This window comes from Bombus flavifrons, chromosome 2, assembly GCF_040668555.2.
Source record: "Bombus flavifrons isolate JBK064 chromosome 2, iyBomFlav1_principal, whole genome shotgun sequence".
Lineage (NCBI taxonomy): Eukaryota > Metazoa > Arthropoda > Insecta > Hymenoptera > Apidae > Bombus > Bombus flavifrons.
In genome coordinates this window covers 16,928,922-16,944,926 of record NC_138443.1, presented here as the reverse complement: position 1 = coordinate 16,944,926, position 16,005 = coordinate 16,928,922, and the positions used below count along the sequence as shown (strand labels likewise).

The 16,005-nt window shown below is 36.4% G+C and overlaps 2 protein-coding genes across 3 annotated transcripts in view; both read left to right on the top strand.

Moving 5' to 3' along the window:
• LOC138189794 (LON peptidase N-terminal domain and RING finger protein 3) overlaps window positions 1-12,575 on the top strand; it is a 64,730-nt gene extending 52,155 nt beyond the window's left edge. For both annotated transcript variants that reach the window (XM_069131955.1, XM_069131956.1), the window contains exons 4-9: window positions 859-1,053; window positions 3,461-3,560; window positions 4,950-5,149; window positions 7,088-7,389; window positions 7,823-8,030; window positions 8,383-12,575. In XM_069131955.1, coding sequence (XP_068988056.1) covers window positions 859-1,053; window positions 3,461-3,560; window positions 4,950-5,149; window positions 7,088-7,389; window positions 7,823-8,030; window positions 8,383-8,739 — 1,362 coding nt within the window. In that variant the 3' untranslated portion in view covers window positions 8,740-12,575. The remainder of the gene's footprint in view (window positions 1-858; window positions 1,054-3,460; window positions 3,561-4,949; window positions 5,150-7,087; window positions 7,390-7,822; window positions 8,031-8,382) is intronic.
• Window positions 12,576-13,117: 542 nt separating this feature from the next.
• Window positions 13,118-15,639, top strand: LOC138189819 (uncharacterized). The gene is made up of 5 exons (XM_069131996.1): window positions 13,118-13,237; window positions 13,297-13,417; window positions 13,891-14,039; window positions 14,114-14,260; window positions 14,332-15,639. The coding sequence occupies exons 1-5, from the start codon at window positions 13,148-13,150 to the stop codon at window positions 15,637-15,639; spliced, it is 1,815 nt and encodes a 604-aa protein (XP_068988097.1). The 5' UTR covers window positions 13,118-13,147.
• Window positions 15,640-16,005: the final 366 nt, after the last annotated feature.

Sequence of the window (16,005 nt, the reverse complement as noted above, 5' to 3'; positions counted from 1 at the left end):
TGCGCAATTGTTGTGCATTGTTTTTCTCAAGTTATTACGGATAATCGTAGGAGATATATTACATAATATCCATCACAGAAATCGAAGTGTACCGCCGTTTACTCGAAGAAAATCTCACGTTCTACTTGTATGGCGAAACACAAAGTATAAAATTTATTATGTTTCTCGTTGACTACCGTTCACGAACCGCTTAATCTCGCGCAAACATTTGATTTCGCAACGATCAATTTCCATAAATAGGAGATGAAAATTCAGTGCAATATTCCAGTTAATTGAAAGCCACGATACAATCATTTCCTTCATTTTGTTACGCACGATGCAAAGTATAATATTAAATGCTAACGAGATATACCAGATATTCGCTCTAACGATCCACATGATTTTTGCTCATTTATGATAATGTCACGAAAACGAAGTTGCTAATAAATTAATTCTTATATTACGCATATAGCACAATACCATCACACATATTTATCCACGACAATAGTTAAATTCATTTTCTTATCCTTTGTCGTATTATTCCTTTCGCGACTCGATGTTTTTGGATCGCACTATACTTACAAAACGACATCCCCTTATCTTATGTGAGTCGTTGCGCGCAATCAACATGCATTGGAGACAATATTGTAATTATGTCGCATAATTTTTCTTGTTCGCGCCGAAGGAGACGTATATCTCGTTTACAAGGATTTACGGGCTACATTTGCATGGAACATCGGCCTGCAACAAAGAGACGTCTCTATCGTCTAAGGCACGTCGCACAACGCGCGAATCCTCGATAACAGTTCGCGAAGGAAGCGGCTTTCATCGTTCCATCGCATTAGAATTACAAAAGGCATTGTTTCGTATCGTCTTCAGGTGCTGTACAAAGTGTTATCATCTGGACATCGTCGTTACGGCCTGCCATCTCGCACCCCCTACAATTTGACCGAGGGTGCATCGCGCACGAGGAGTCGTCATCAGCTGATGAACCCGAAGAGGAATCGTCGAACAGTATTGAATGCCTCGGACTGTGAGGATAATAGCAGCGGTGGCGAAGAGGAGTTCACTCAGGTAGGAATCTTGTGAGATTTTAGAAAACAAGGGTGGACAATTTAAGGTTTATTTTAATTTTTACAATTTTATGGAATATCTTTCAATTTGAGAAGAAATAGTAGTTTAACGTAAGCGTATTTCCTCTTCCTTCTTTGCTGTTTCAATAACGAGTTTCGCTTTCTTTACGCGATATAAAAATTGTTCAAAATTCGAATATTTTTCCGTGGAATAAAATTCGAAGTTAAATTATATGCAAACTATTTGCGAGATTGATTTCCAATACGCCGGAAAATATGGATTTTGTAGATTATTCGCAACGGCGAACGTCTCTGTAAGAAACGTTTGAAGCTTTCTAATGCTCGAGTTTTTTTCCCAGGAATTTATCGTTAACATGAATTCTTAGAATTTTAAGTCCAAGTGTTGATTATACACATCCATGCGTGTGCATGGCAGTGTCACTACCGGTATATTCTCATGAATTATCAGATTTGATAAGATGCTAGCTGCAATGCTAGCGAAATACTGTCTAACAAAAAAAAAAAAAAAAAAAGGAAAAGAAATGTCCGGGAATCGCAGCAGCCATAATTTTCGATTCAATTTTTTGTTATAACGTTATTAATAATTTTCTTCGTAACTCACGGTATTTTTCTCCGCTCGATTTAAAAATTGTTGCGTTTGATTTTAAGCAAAGTAGTAAAAATATTTATGATACAGTACACACACGATGGAGATATAAAATATATTTTTTAATAAGATACAGGCTTCGCTGTTGTGCCCCGAATTAAAATTGTGTGACTTTAACTTCGTACTATATCGATGAAAATAAATGATGTAAAATTGAATTAACTTCAACCGTTTCATACAATGTTTATTCTTCGTTTAAACGATTCTTCATTTACGTAACATGGTTTAGACGTTGCATTCTTTTAATACACAGTACTTACAGCTGTATGTACTTCTTGATAACTGAATGGCCATTTTAAAAGTGACATCATCGTTCAGGTACAGTTTTATGCTGACTTCGAAGCTGCGATTGAATTATCAAATAACTTCGTGCTTTTCTTCTTGCGTTCTATGTTTACGAAATTTCGATCGGATTTTCCTTCTACGATCGTTGCTTTGTGACAAACGTCGATGAGATAAGAAAACGAATAAAGAGCAAAATATACATACATATATATATATACTCATGATGTTAAAACAAAAATCATTTACGTTCGTGTAATTTCTTCTTGTTTCTCGATACAATTTTAACGAACTGAATTTTCCAGCCGTCGTAAGAAATTTAATTATTTTAGATTTTCAATCTCCCGAATTTAATCCTTTATAATTAAAGTGATATCAAGTTGTTGACGAGCAACTGATCGAAAGCAAATGTTTAACTCAAGCACATAGTTCACTGAAGCAAATATCAAATCGTAATAGAGAAAACGGAGCAATTTAATCATGGTTCTACTTCAGGAGGTTGCAATGATTTTTTTGTCCGTTTAATTCCTGGCACGTACCACAGCAATACAACAATCGATATCTTAATCATATTCTCGATTACCGCTCAGATATCTTGGTTAATCGTTCTGTTTCCTGGGAGGACGTCGCTGTATCTGTTCGCGTCCGATTGTATTGTAACAACACGTGCACTTCTTGCCGCTTGGGAAGCACGTAATTAACAATCAATTTGCAATTATTATAGATGAACGAGAAATACGGATATCGCGGCGTTAATAAGCGGCTAGGCGGCTGGAACTTATATAAATCCGACGTTTCAATTACTATTAATCTTGTGGCCGGGATAAGCCTGTGTTCGCTAACCAATAGTAATAATCATTCGCCACGTTTAATTACGAATCCTCGAATTTTCTCACTTTGTATAGTGATTTATATAAATTACGATAAATAGTATGTTAAAATGTAAAATACACTATATATTTCGCAGAAAAAGACCTAAAGAAAGGTAAAGTTCTATACAGAAGAAAATAAAAGAAAGATGAAAGATAAATTATACTAAAATTTGATAGTATAAAAAATATATATTCTTTCTATTATTAAAATTTATAACAAAAAAGCAACGTTCGTTCTTGTATCTCTGTTCCTACGCTTTGTTTCAAGATTACGAAATAACGAAATTTTCGATAAAAATCCTGAACGCGTGAATACGGGAAAAACACGGTTTTCGAGTTAAGCACGAATGGTAATGTAATTGCAACAGCGAGAAGAAAAACAGGCGAAACGAAATATCGAGGAATTAAGTTCCGAACAGATTGTCGGGTTGCGTAACGATCCATTAAACGTTACGCAAGCTCACGGCGTCCCGTTGCGAATAAAGATGAATTGTATTTCAAAGAAAAGAAGCTCTAATCGTGTCAATCCTAATAATTGTAGATTAAAGTTCGCGCTTAATCCAATTATCCTTGTTGATTCATTGCAGACTGTTAGCAGAAGGCTCCTGTCAACCACAGCACCACAAAACAACATGAAGCTGCAGGCTGGCCTAGATCGTCTCTACCAAGACATAGAAAAGCTGAAAAGTAAGTTGGAAAGGCTGTAGCGTTAAATCGAGTGCAAATTACAGAAGAATGATGAGATCTAGAATCGTTGATAGGCTGCGGACGTTTACGCGAATTCTAAATAGAAACTCGTTTCATATTTCATAGTGTAAGCATGTACTTTGCTTTATGTAGAGCTTGGAGTATTTTAAATATTTTCTACTTTTTGTACATTTATGTTTTATCTAAATAAGCAAACAATTATATACATTTAAATTTCTCATAAGTATCCGTAGTTAGATTCTTATTTAAAAATCCTGTGTTATCTAAATTTTATAATGATACTTCAAATAATTCAGTGAGAATGTTCATAGTTTATATTATTCGAGCATTTACAATAATATTTGTAGCGGTAGTATTTATATGTAGAAGTATCGACTAGAAGAAAAAGGAAACGAGATGTTTTAATTATTTAAATTTACGTAAGATTTAAAATGTTAGAATATTGCCAGTATTTTATTTATTCAAGTATCTTCGTCAGTATTGAAACATAATTTTAATGCTTTACAAATTGAGCAGATTTTTAATCGTCGAATATGGCTATGTTTTTATAAAAGATGAATTGCAGCCTGAAAAGGTTAACCGATAACGTTCTATCTGACATTTCGTATTAATAACTAACGTTGCACATTTACCACGATATGTGCGGTTGAATGCGTACCATTGATAAACGAATCCCCAAGCTATTTAAAAGTAAAGTTCATTCAACGCTTGAGTAACGCGAAACGAAATCTTTCATTTATTTCTACGATCTTGTTAATTTTCTGTGCGAAGTTCCCACTTTCTTCGTCCTGTTCGTTCAAATTTTGTTACCATTTATCCACGTCTAAAGATTCAAAAGTGCATAATTTATTTGTCTAGTTAACTAATTAATTTATCTCGAAAACTTTTACTTTTTAGATTTTGTTCGAAAATTTTCGATTAATCCCTTTTAATAGATTCAATTCTTATCGTGTAAAATTGAAAACTAAAAAGGTATAAGTTGATTCGAGGAATCCCATTACCCAAAAACATTTACCATTTTGAAATATTAAATTTTTATCTCACCGAAGTTTTATCATATCCTTACGAGATATCGATAAATATTGCAGAAATTCAAACTTACGCGAATATCCAAATATGTCGTGTAAATCCTCACAAACCTTATGCGATGTACGATGTAATAATAATAATAATATAAAATAGTACAATAATACAATACTGTTCATTTCTGTTGAAATGTAATTCCTTTCTTTTTCTTCTAAAATCACATATAACGTTTCATTTGTGTATAATTCTGACTTCAATAATAGAATTCTTTTAAAGCATAGGATTACGCGATAAGAATATTTTAGACACACGGTAATCAACTAAAGCGTTTGTTTTTCACAGGGCTCGAAGCGAGACCCGCTGAGATTCTTCTACCGCCCCTTTCCGGTGGCACGGCAGGCGAGTTGGATTGCATTCTGTGCTGTCGACTCTTATGGAAACCCGTAACAACACCATGTGGGCACACGTATTGCTGGATGTGTTTGGATCGTTGCTTGGATTATTCCTCAGCCTGCCCTTTGTGCGTTACGTCTCTCGTCGATGTAAGTAAAGTATGAATATACAGGGTGGTTGGTAACTGGTGGTACAAGCGGAAAGGGGGTGATTCTATGAGAAAAAAGAAGTCGAAAATATAGAATAAAAATTCTTTTTTTAATTTTTTTAAATTTTTCCATCGAGACAACGATCTACAGTGAGATCCGTTATAACGAGACGCGATAAAGTGCACGCGTACCGAGCGAAAATTCAAAGTCGATTTTCTCGAAACCAAAGCCTCAAACGAAAAATTTTTATTCTATATTTTCGACTCCTTTTTTCGCGTAGAATCACCCCCTTTCCGCTTGTACCACCAGTTACCAACCATCCTGTATATGTATAATATTTCTTTTTATTATTTAATTTGTACTTTACAATTTGTCCAGCTGGACATTTGGTAAATTTTTCTAACTTAATTGCTAAATAACACGTGGATGGCTACCCTCAGCGGGATACCATCTTCGAGTTTGACTATTTTATTTCTTTAGTGAGGTCAGTGGGGTGTTTTCTTTTTAGTCTTCTTTCTATCAGAGTTTTGCTCGCTTCAGCAGCCAGCTGGTTTGCATGTGTCGTCATTCTTTCTTTGTATTTATATGTATAATATCCTCGTTTAAATCTATAGAATATATTGAACAAATTTACCTGGCGAAATTTGAAACAGCCTATATAACGAGTACAAAGAATCATAAGACAAAAAGTTGATTTCGAATTATGTTCCGTGGAACAAAAGAACGTCAGGACGTGGAACACCTGTCCATAAATGAGATATAATGCTTCCTAGCGGTTAACGATGCTGCAGATTGAAATGATTATTGTTTGTGGTCGCCAGGGCCGCCGTTAGGAGCTTCCGCGTTCGTGGCATCATTACCAATTGTCCCTGTGAGCATCGTCGTTAATGACGTTAAATAAATTTTGCGGCTGGCAATCCCGTATCTTTCCTGGATCCCCTCCTACCTCGTATTACGTTACATTATTACACAATACACCGCGACCGTTATTCCCGCATTGTTACTGCTTCTTTCTTTCATGTTCTCCTTCCTTCTTGCTTAACGCGACGCTAAACGTTTATCAGTGTTGCTTCGTTTTATTTAATTGGTCGGTGTGATTCATGATAAATACTTTTTGCGCAAGTTTTTACGTGATATTTACACAAGTAATTCAGAAGAGTTAATAGAATCGAACACAGTCTATATTTGTTACAGTCTATGTATGGAGAAGTTATTAATCCTTTATGGAAAAATTCTGGAATTTAAGAAACAGCGAGTGAATATTTTATAAATTCCCTTACGACGTTTTAAGATATCACTGGTTGTTGGGTTTCTGTAGTTCAAATGTGATTTTTTATATCCAAATAAGCTGCACGGCTGTTTATATCGATTGACAATTTAGCGAACGCTATTTCATTCACTGATGAATAGTATGATCCTATCATTCTAATTATACACCGTTTCATTCATTATGCGGTACTTGTTTGCTTCTTCCTATTACGTTAATACGTAGGTAAATTTAACAACACCCTCGAGATCGTCAGTCGATATGAAGTTCGATCGACGACTTTACTCTAGCAAAACGTTCTTTATTTAACAACGTGCGTATTAATACACGGCCGTTATCACAATGCAATGTAATAAATATAATTTCAATATAAATTTCATAAAGATGAAGGATGCAGTGCATCGAATCAACGTAGTCAGTCTAATCAAAACGACACCGGAATTCGATTAATTTCAAACAAAACACTCTACGTGCAACTCTCTGAAACATGCTATTCTTTATTAATGCCAGTTCTCCAGGGAGATGGCCACGAAACTTGTCACGATGGAGCAAGGTGCTGAGAAATTCTCATGAAAAAATCACGAATCTCAGCAGCGAGACGTTGAAGGCATCTCTCGAGAAGGACGACGAGGTTTCTGGTTGACTTAGCAGAGTGTCCTTTGCTTTTTCAGTACTTGGCCAGCAGCCAGAAGACGGTGACGGACTTCGTCGAGAGGGCTTTGAAGACCGTAGCCCCGGCGGAATACGCCTCCAGGGCAGCCAGCCACCGATTAGAACTGGTCCAGGGACTTGGCCTCCTGGGCAGCGAGCAGATCGCGGTTTTTGTTTGTACCACGGCATTTCCTTGTGTCGCCTGTCCCCTGTTCGTCTACGAGCCGAGATACAGGCTGATGGTGAGGAGATGCGTCGAGAGTGGCGTTCGCCAGTTTGGTATCGCGGCGTGTCTCAACAGAGAAGCGACGGGGACGAAGAGGTAATTGTCCTTTTAGTTTTTCTTTTCGTTTCTTTTATATTCAGCGAAAGAGGTGGTAATGTGGAACGATCATTTTGTTTACTTACAAAGTAAGAGGATAGTCGAAGATTAGACTTTTCTTATCCTTTTTACTCTCTTAACAAGCGTTAAGAATGCCATACTATGAGACAGTTCTTAAGTTCGATAGATGGTCCTTGTTAAAATAAAAAAACAAATTGTCCGTTCGATCTATCGTGTTCGATAACGAAGATATAAAGATAGGCCAGTCGATCGAGCTATAAATGTTTCGTACACATTGTATGGAGGCATTAATTTATAGCTGAGAAATACTATTGCTTTAATGAAAACTGCTATTCACGTTCTTTAAGCATCTCGCTCTATGTTCCGAGATACTGAAAACTTAATTTTAATAGCGATATTTTGTTTGCAACAGATACGCGGAATACGGCACTATGCTTGAAATTCGAGATAGAGTTCTGCTGAAAGATGGTTGCAGCATTCTTAGCACAGTCGGAGGCAGAAGATTCAGGGTTCTCTCTGGAGGAGAAAGGGACGGTTATGACACGGCTCAAGTAGAATTCCTGAGGGATGCGATGGTTCAGGAGGATCAACTTTTGAATCTCTTAGAGCTTCACGACAAGGTGAAACATCGATAATTCATATTCGAATCGATCGTAGTTAACAACTTACCGCTCGAAGATTTACCTATTAACGCACGTAGTAATATAATAATAATATAATATATAACATACATACAATAACAATGCACATAATATATAACACGTGCTAACGTTATACAACCTTCAATCAAATATTTTATTCTGAAATTAACCTAAAATTAATTCGAATTGCCATTTTATCAAGCGTCTCTTCAATTTATTATCGGTCAGTTTTGTCGTCATTGGTATCAGAAAATATATAGATCGTGGCAATTAGGATTTTGTAAACGATAAAAATAGACTGCCTCTGCTTACTGAAACTTAATATTTCCAGGTGAGAACGAAAGGAAGAAGATGGTGGGACACGGTGCCATTGTCCCAGCAATTAGAAATACAGCGAGTATTCGGTCGAATGCCAGACACCGAAGAAGATTGGCCGCGCTTGCCGGACGGTCCATCGTGGACCTGGTGGTTGTTGGCGATTTTACCGCTTGGTCCTCAGTTGCAAGTGGGAATTCTGGGTACGACGAGTCTGGAGAAGAGATTAAGGGCTATCGAAAAGACTCTCGATCATATGGAGCAAAGGCAATTAACTGTCGCCCCTGCTCCATCGGAAGAAACCACCACTTCATCCAGCATATGTCGAGACGAGGGTGGCCTCACAGACACGACAGTCTCGGTGGTACAGTAACGTTAAAGGAACAAAGAATAAGAAGAAATTGGAAAGATGTCCTCTCGGGACAATTCGTTCAGATCATTTCGCCATGAGATGGTGATTTAATGGGATTCGACTTTCATTCGATGTACAAAGTACTTGGAGAATAGCTTATCGAAGATTACTACTTTTTACTCGGTATTTAATATACACGCATTATATCCGAAAGTGAGGCGAGGGAAACCTGTAGCTCGGTCGATCGGCAACCAGGTTCTCCGTGTGCATCGATTCCCCCACTTTTCTTCTTATACTTAACCCCGTTAGTTGCGTTTTAACTCGAGTACTATCTCTCTTTCTCTCTTTATTGGGTACTCGTTAAACTTACACAGCCAAGCGCCTTATCGACGGAACGATGATGGTGCAATTAGAAGAAGCGAGACTAGGATCGAACAAAGGGTAACATCGTTGTCATTCGAGTAGTCGTTACGTTCCACTAACGGAACCTAGTTAGAACGGGGGGTTGAAGCGAGAGATGTAAACGAAGAAATTGATCTCGTCGATTTGCGCGTTATAGCTCGTCCAGAATTAATTCGATCGTGCGTGTGATTACTCTAAGCAATATTACAAGCAACCCGCTCTTTTACAATCTCGCTACGTGCTTCGACACATATTTTGTGACGTTTGTGTTTTCTGACAAGAGATTGATGACGGTGTAGCTGGACCGGTGCTGTCAATGAACGAAACTTGTTCGTATTTTTCTCTGCGCATAAAAATCAGTATGCCCTTAAGAGAATCGATTATATTTACTAGTATGCATTACGATACGTGTAACATGGTATCAGTTATTGTTCCTATACTGCATATAACAAGGGAGAAGCAACGAACGAAGTGACAGCTTTCGCTTCAGTTCCTTGACAACACTGATTTCTCACTGGTCTCTTTGAAATAGACCAAATAACACAGAGTTGACACGTTCCGTGCTGCACGACAATTTCAGAATCATCTGGTAAAATTATACTAGGAAATTTAGTTATAGATAGTAAGCAATTCCTAATCTTTTAACCTTTTCTAAACTTACCTAACTTTTAAATCTATCTATTAGCAATAAATTAAAAATTATTAGCCTTTGTCTTTCGTATCTGTCGCGTGCCATCGATAGTGTAGCTGACACGGAACGTGTCAAACAATACGGTGAGACTCATTCCTACTTTTTGAACGATAAGTTAATTTCGGGCAAGCTATAACGCAAGATCATCATATTCTCGATATTTATTACAAAATTAGCTAGACTATCGATAGCCGATCGGGTCTCACAAATACACGTTTTATATTCGAAACTCGTCGTTAGCGTCGATAGGAATATCGAATCGAGAATGTTCAAACTCTTAGCCAATCATCGATGAATCGACCAAAGTAGACGATAGAGTCACATATCCGAGATGAAAGGAGGGATATCGTTTACCTCGGTAAGGCGTGACCGTGTTCTTCGCGCTATTGCAATACGCAAATCTGTTCTTCCAGATAATATTATATATACATACATCTATATGTATACACACACATTTATGTATACATGAGCATATTATACGTTGCAATCAGAGGTACGCACGTCGTCGTCGTTTACGCTTATGTTGTTCGTACCCGACGAGAACTTTTTATCTTCGAAACGAATCGCGCGAATATATACTCATAACGATGGTACAATGATAGAACGAGAAGCGAGACGTACATATGTATTTCGTCGTGAGTTTGCTGAGTACAAAACGTTCGTCGGATGTACGCACGATTAGAGCAGCGTGTTTTAGACTTTGTCGTGCGCGCATCCAGTTTTAGCTCGTTCGAATTGGCCAATCTTGAGCTTTGGGGCGTGAAGAGCTTTTGTCTTTGATATTTACGAAAGTCGAATAATTTTTTTTCAGCGTATTTTTCTTTCTATGCAAAATGAATTTTTCTAGTATCTAAATCAGAAGTAAGTAAACTGTACTTGACAAACTTTGACATACGTTGAGAAAGAAAGCACGAATGTGTTGCTTAGAATAATTAAAGGATCATGTGCCCGAGTATAAAATTTCTGAATTTACAATTTTACAGAACGAAACAAATTTCATTGACAAAAAGAAAGAAAATTAAATAAGTTTAATATAATTCGAAACTTATAGAATTTTTATTAAAGATTAGAGCCATTTGAATAAATGATCTTTTAATTATTATGAGTCATATATTCTGTTTGCACTTATATTAACGTTTAAGGGGTCCAATGATGTTTGATAACTGTAATGTTTTTACGCGTCCCATGGTGATAGATACCGAGGAAAATTGATAAATATAGCGATCGAGTTAGATCTAGGTGATGTTAAATTCGGAGAAACGAGAAATTTTAGGTGGAACGTTCTATTTTCACTCAGCTTCTCGTAATGAGCCATACTTGTTGAAAAGGAGTTTACAACAACGACCAGTTTATGTGGCAAAGCGCTCTTCGTGTGGCACGAAACTCAATTTTTTATACTGTCCGGCCTGTATTCAGAACGCTCTAATAGAACAAACTATACTCCTTTTCTTTCCACAAAAATGAAAAAAGAAGAAGAAGAAAACGAATATAATCTATCATAAATATTAATATGAAATTCTTTCAACTAAATCTTCTTCCAATATCTCGTCGTTGATGTTTTAACGTAACGATTTATATTTATAAAAATCTGTCGAAAAAGATTGAAATTCTAAAAAGAGGATCTATATACTATAAGCAATCGTTGAGAATTGATAATTATCTCTTAATCAAAATTAGAAGCGTAACGTTGATAATCACAACTATTCTCATCGAGTAAACTGTAATTTGCGTCCAAGCTGAAAATTATTCTGTCGTTGCACGATAATTGAAGAGTATATTCAAGAGTATAATGTTTTTAACGATTAATTTCCAACGTGGTTTTCCAATAGTGGCGAACTGCCCGTGAAACAAAGGCGTATCGTTTAGTAATAATACAGTGTTATGAATACGAGCCTTTAAGTTTATTCCGTCGCTCATAAGACTTCTCGACTACGGTAGCGTATAGTAATTTATTTTCATGCGATTTTTTAAATGTCATTCGAGAGACACATATAACGATCATCAGAAGAGCTAGGGAACGTCATATCAGTCATGCAATCAAACGTACAGAAGAAACGAAGAAAGGAGAATAAGAAAATATGAAAAAGAAAGAAAAGAATCATACGCGTCTGTTGTCCATGATAATTGATTATTCTTATTGTTATCGTGAATTAATATTATTATTATTACTATTATGATTATTCTAATTATTATTACAAATTAAGAAGAGTACTATCACTATGAAGCGAGTACACCACTATTAGCTTTTAGTATCGTCGATAATAATATTATCGAAAGCGAATAACGACAATTGACTGCGAAATTGGCATTATTCGATACGCATACACCTAACGTATATATTTCCAATTTCTCTCACTCGAGAATGTGTGTATGTGTGAGTATGAAAGAAGAAGAAGAAGAAGAAGAAGACGAAGATGAGGAAGAATAAGAGGAGAACAACTTTTTTCATCGCACGTTTTCTAATCGATATAATAACAATAATAATGTAACGTTTCGTCTTCAAGAAAAAAAAAAAATCGAAGGGGCAGAGATGGTGTGTCCCTGGTATCTTTAAATTTATATTCTCTTCTCTAGACTTTTACGAAATTGTGAATCATGCATTGTGATATTACCGTATAGCCTACCTATTGTATATTGTTATAACATAATATTACAAAATAGTATGTAATGTCACGCAACTTTCCATTTTTACTTCGACATTTCTATATTTATCTTCATCTCTTCATATGGAATTATTGTAATAAAAATATCGATGAAATCAAAATGTTTCGAGGATACTTTGTTTTACCTTGACCTGGTTTGTTCGACTTTCAACGTAGGCCGAGTTTCTGCCCGAACGAAATGTCGCCTATAACCTTATAATCGGTATGACATTAATTGATTGATTTAAAGAGAAGAAGAAACTATAAAAGAAGAATAACAAGATTTCTGGAAATAATCTTTACGTGAATACATTCGATGGGATATCACTGATCAATAATTTTCGAAAATAATAAAACGCGAGAAACGAAAAATCTTCACTTTCCTTACGAAACGTTATTTACAGAAATTACAAGAACCGAATAAGACGAGATAAGATGAAACGAAATAAATAAATTACTTGAATATTTCCAACGAAAAGTTTCTGTTTGTCTATCACCTCGTCAAACAAATCTTTTAAAAATATCGTCAGATGGATATATCTTTTCTTTGGGTAGAAACACGAGGAAAAGAACTGGTTTTGGTTAATTTCATTTTATTGTTATTTCTGACTGCAACTTTACTCGTGACAAAGTGTCAATTACGAAGCAGCTTCAGGGCGAACGCGGTGGCTTTTCGGATTCGGACACGTCGAGTATGAGCGGTAAGCTCGAATACCTGGAAAAGTATTCGGTAGCGCCTTCACCAAGCAGAGATTATTACGGGTTAAGAGTGTTGGACGACCAGGTGCTGACGAATAAATCGCGTTCTCGCGATTCTGCCTCGTAACTTCGCTCCTTTTGCAGGTGACACTCTATCTTTGGCGAATCTCGCACGGTCCTCATAAAACACCCATCGTACGAACCTCCGGTTTCGTTGATTTCAAGCAAGACCATCGATTGCAGGACGAAATTCGACGTATTTTTGGTATACAGTCGAGGAATCATTATTGAGTAACTTTTTGCGGAAAATTTGTCATTTAACGTTTAATGTTTATCTGATACGTTTAGTAGCTCTTGAAAGAACAATTCATTGAAAAATATTTTATTCTCTGCAAATACTCTGTTAGTTTTTTAATTTTTTGACGCTTTTGAACGTTTCACGTTTGATATTCGTATACGTTGAATATATTTATTGGGTTAGGAGCGTGAAATTTTTCATTGAATTGTTCGTGAAGATGTCACTTAAGTTTAAATTCATATTATTTGATCGCTCGACTTTTTCAACGTTTAAAAAGCGGCGAATTAAGGAAGTAAAATGCTTCTTGTCTCGGTTTTTTTTTTAGAGAATTCTTTACAAAATATTAGCTTCACTATTTTAATTTTCTATTTTATTTTCACTAGTTTAATTTTCCATGTCGTTCCACTCCTATATATTACCATTTATATACAATATTTTAGGCGAATATTTGCTAAAGCACGTAAGAAACATCACTTCCGGGAGAAACACGTTATTGACATTGCCAAGGTGTCTGATTAATAAATTAATCAAATATCTTTCGGTACAAGACATCATCAAATTAACATCCCTGTCGCGCGTCTCTAAAGAGGTAACAGAAATCAAACAAATTAATATTTAATATTCAGCCTTACCCTTTCTGCTTCTTTCTTCCCAAATATTTAGATCTTCGATGACAATTGCGTGTGGGAAACACTGTACAAAAAATACAGACCACTAACAAGGAATAGATACGACAGATTTAATACCACGTATAACTGGAAACAATTGTTCCAATTGGCTCAAGCGCAAGAATCAACCTACGATCAAAAAGTAATCTTGTCATTGTTACCGATTTTGAAGCGCGCGATATTCATATTTGATTTAACGATCGGTTGTTCCAGATGCTCCGAAATCGCGCAAACGCAAAACAAAGACCAGCAAACTCAAAAATTGAAAATTTACCGAAAGTGAATGCGAGATCGGAGAATTCACCGAAAGCGTATCAAAAAATCGAAAATCCCATGAAAATCTCTGGTTCGAGTACTAAGCTAACATCGAAGATCCTTCTGCCAGAAAATCAGACGAAGAAAACGGCTGAAGTATCTCGTAGAAAGAACGCGCAGAACTCTGTTTCAAGAAAATCGTCCGAAAATCGTCTTAACGAAATTACAATCGATAAGGAAAAAGTAATCTCAGAGAGGAAAACTTCTGTCATTAAATCGCTGCAAGTAACCGGACAGAAGAATATAAAGACGCTGAAAGATTACTCGGTCGCTGCTAAGGTCAATGCCAAAGTGGACAATAAAGATTCGATGGGTAACAAGGTTGCAGAAACGAAATCGAGCAAAGTTCAGAATAAAATGGCTAGAAAGATCGACACGAAGGCTAGTAGCATAAGTCTCAAAACGCTGGAGGAGAAATTAAATAACGTTAAATCGAAAAGTTCAACGACACCGAAGGTTAATAAAACTGAGAAACCAGCTCCGCGTCCGATCCAGGAGGTCCAAGTTAAAGCAAAATCCAGGGGGAAAACGAAGAAAATCGGTCATAGCAAGTCTACGATCTTGAGTACGAGCGCTGATCTTTTGAACGATCATTCTCCTATCAAGGATGACAGTTTCGATCTGGTAGATCTGATCCAGGCTAGCTTGAAAAACATTCGTAGTCCAAGAAGTATATTCGATTATAGCTTCAGTTGTATCGAAAAGACGAAATCTTGCGGCGGTGACACGACCACGCAAGAGATTAGTCGCAAGATGACAGACCATCCGAGAGCCTTGAAGAGTGGTCACATTAAAGCGGCTCTTGATCGATTATCGGAGAAATCCGAGCCCGTCACCGCGAAATCGATAGATTCTGCCAACAAAGGCGAACTATCGTATGGATCCGTCACGCCCAACTATGCTCTAATGTCGTTGAATTCAGAATTGAAAAAATCCACAGAGTTAAATAAAAATCGTAACGTTATCGTGCCAGAGGAGAAGGCAGAACATTTTGAAAGATATGGAATTTATAACAAATATCCAACGCCAAGGCTACCGAATAAAGAACAGAAGAACTCGCCTCCTGGAAAGGAAATGGATAGGATGAGCATTCTACGTTCGCTGGAAATGAGAAGTTTGCGTGGTAAAAGCGTGAGCTCTAACTCAACGGCTGAGGTAAATCGATACGAATCGAGGAAAATGATCGATAACGTTTACAAGTATTGATGTGCGTTCACTGTGGTCGTGTTACTCCGGAGAATATTTTTTAAATTGTAACAACTGTACGTGTATATGTTTGGTAAAATAAATATTAGCGAAAGCTAAAATGCATGTCTAAAAGCATTGTACCACGCGATAATCTGTTACGCGGCAAATAATATGATTTCAAGACGAGATTATTAATTAAGAATTATTATACGAATGAATTTTTATAAGCGTGTTACGATAGAATAGGAAGAAATTATGATTTCTTATTTACAATGCATTTAACTTGAAAAATATTACTATATTCGAAGCAATTGACATCTAATCTCACTAATTATCTGGATTGCTAAATTATACGTATTTGCCTCTATGAGATTTTAAGACCAG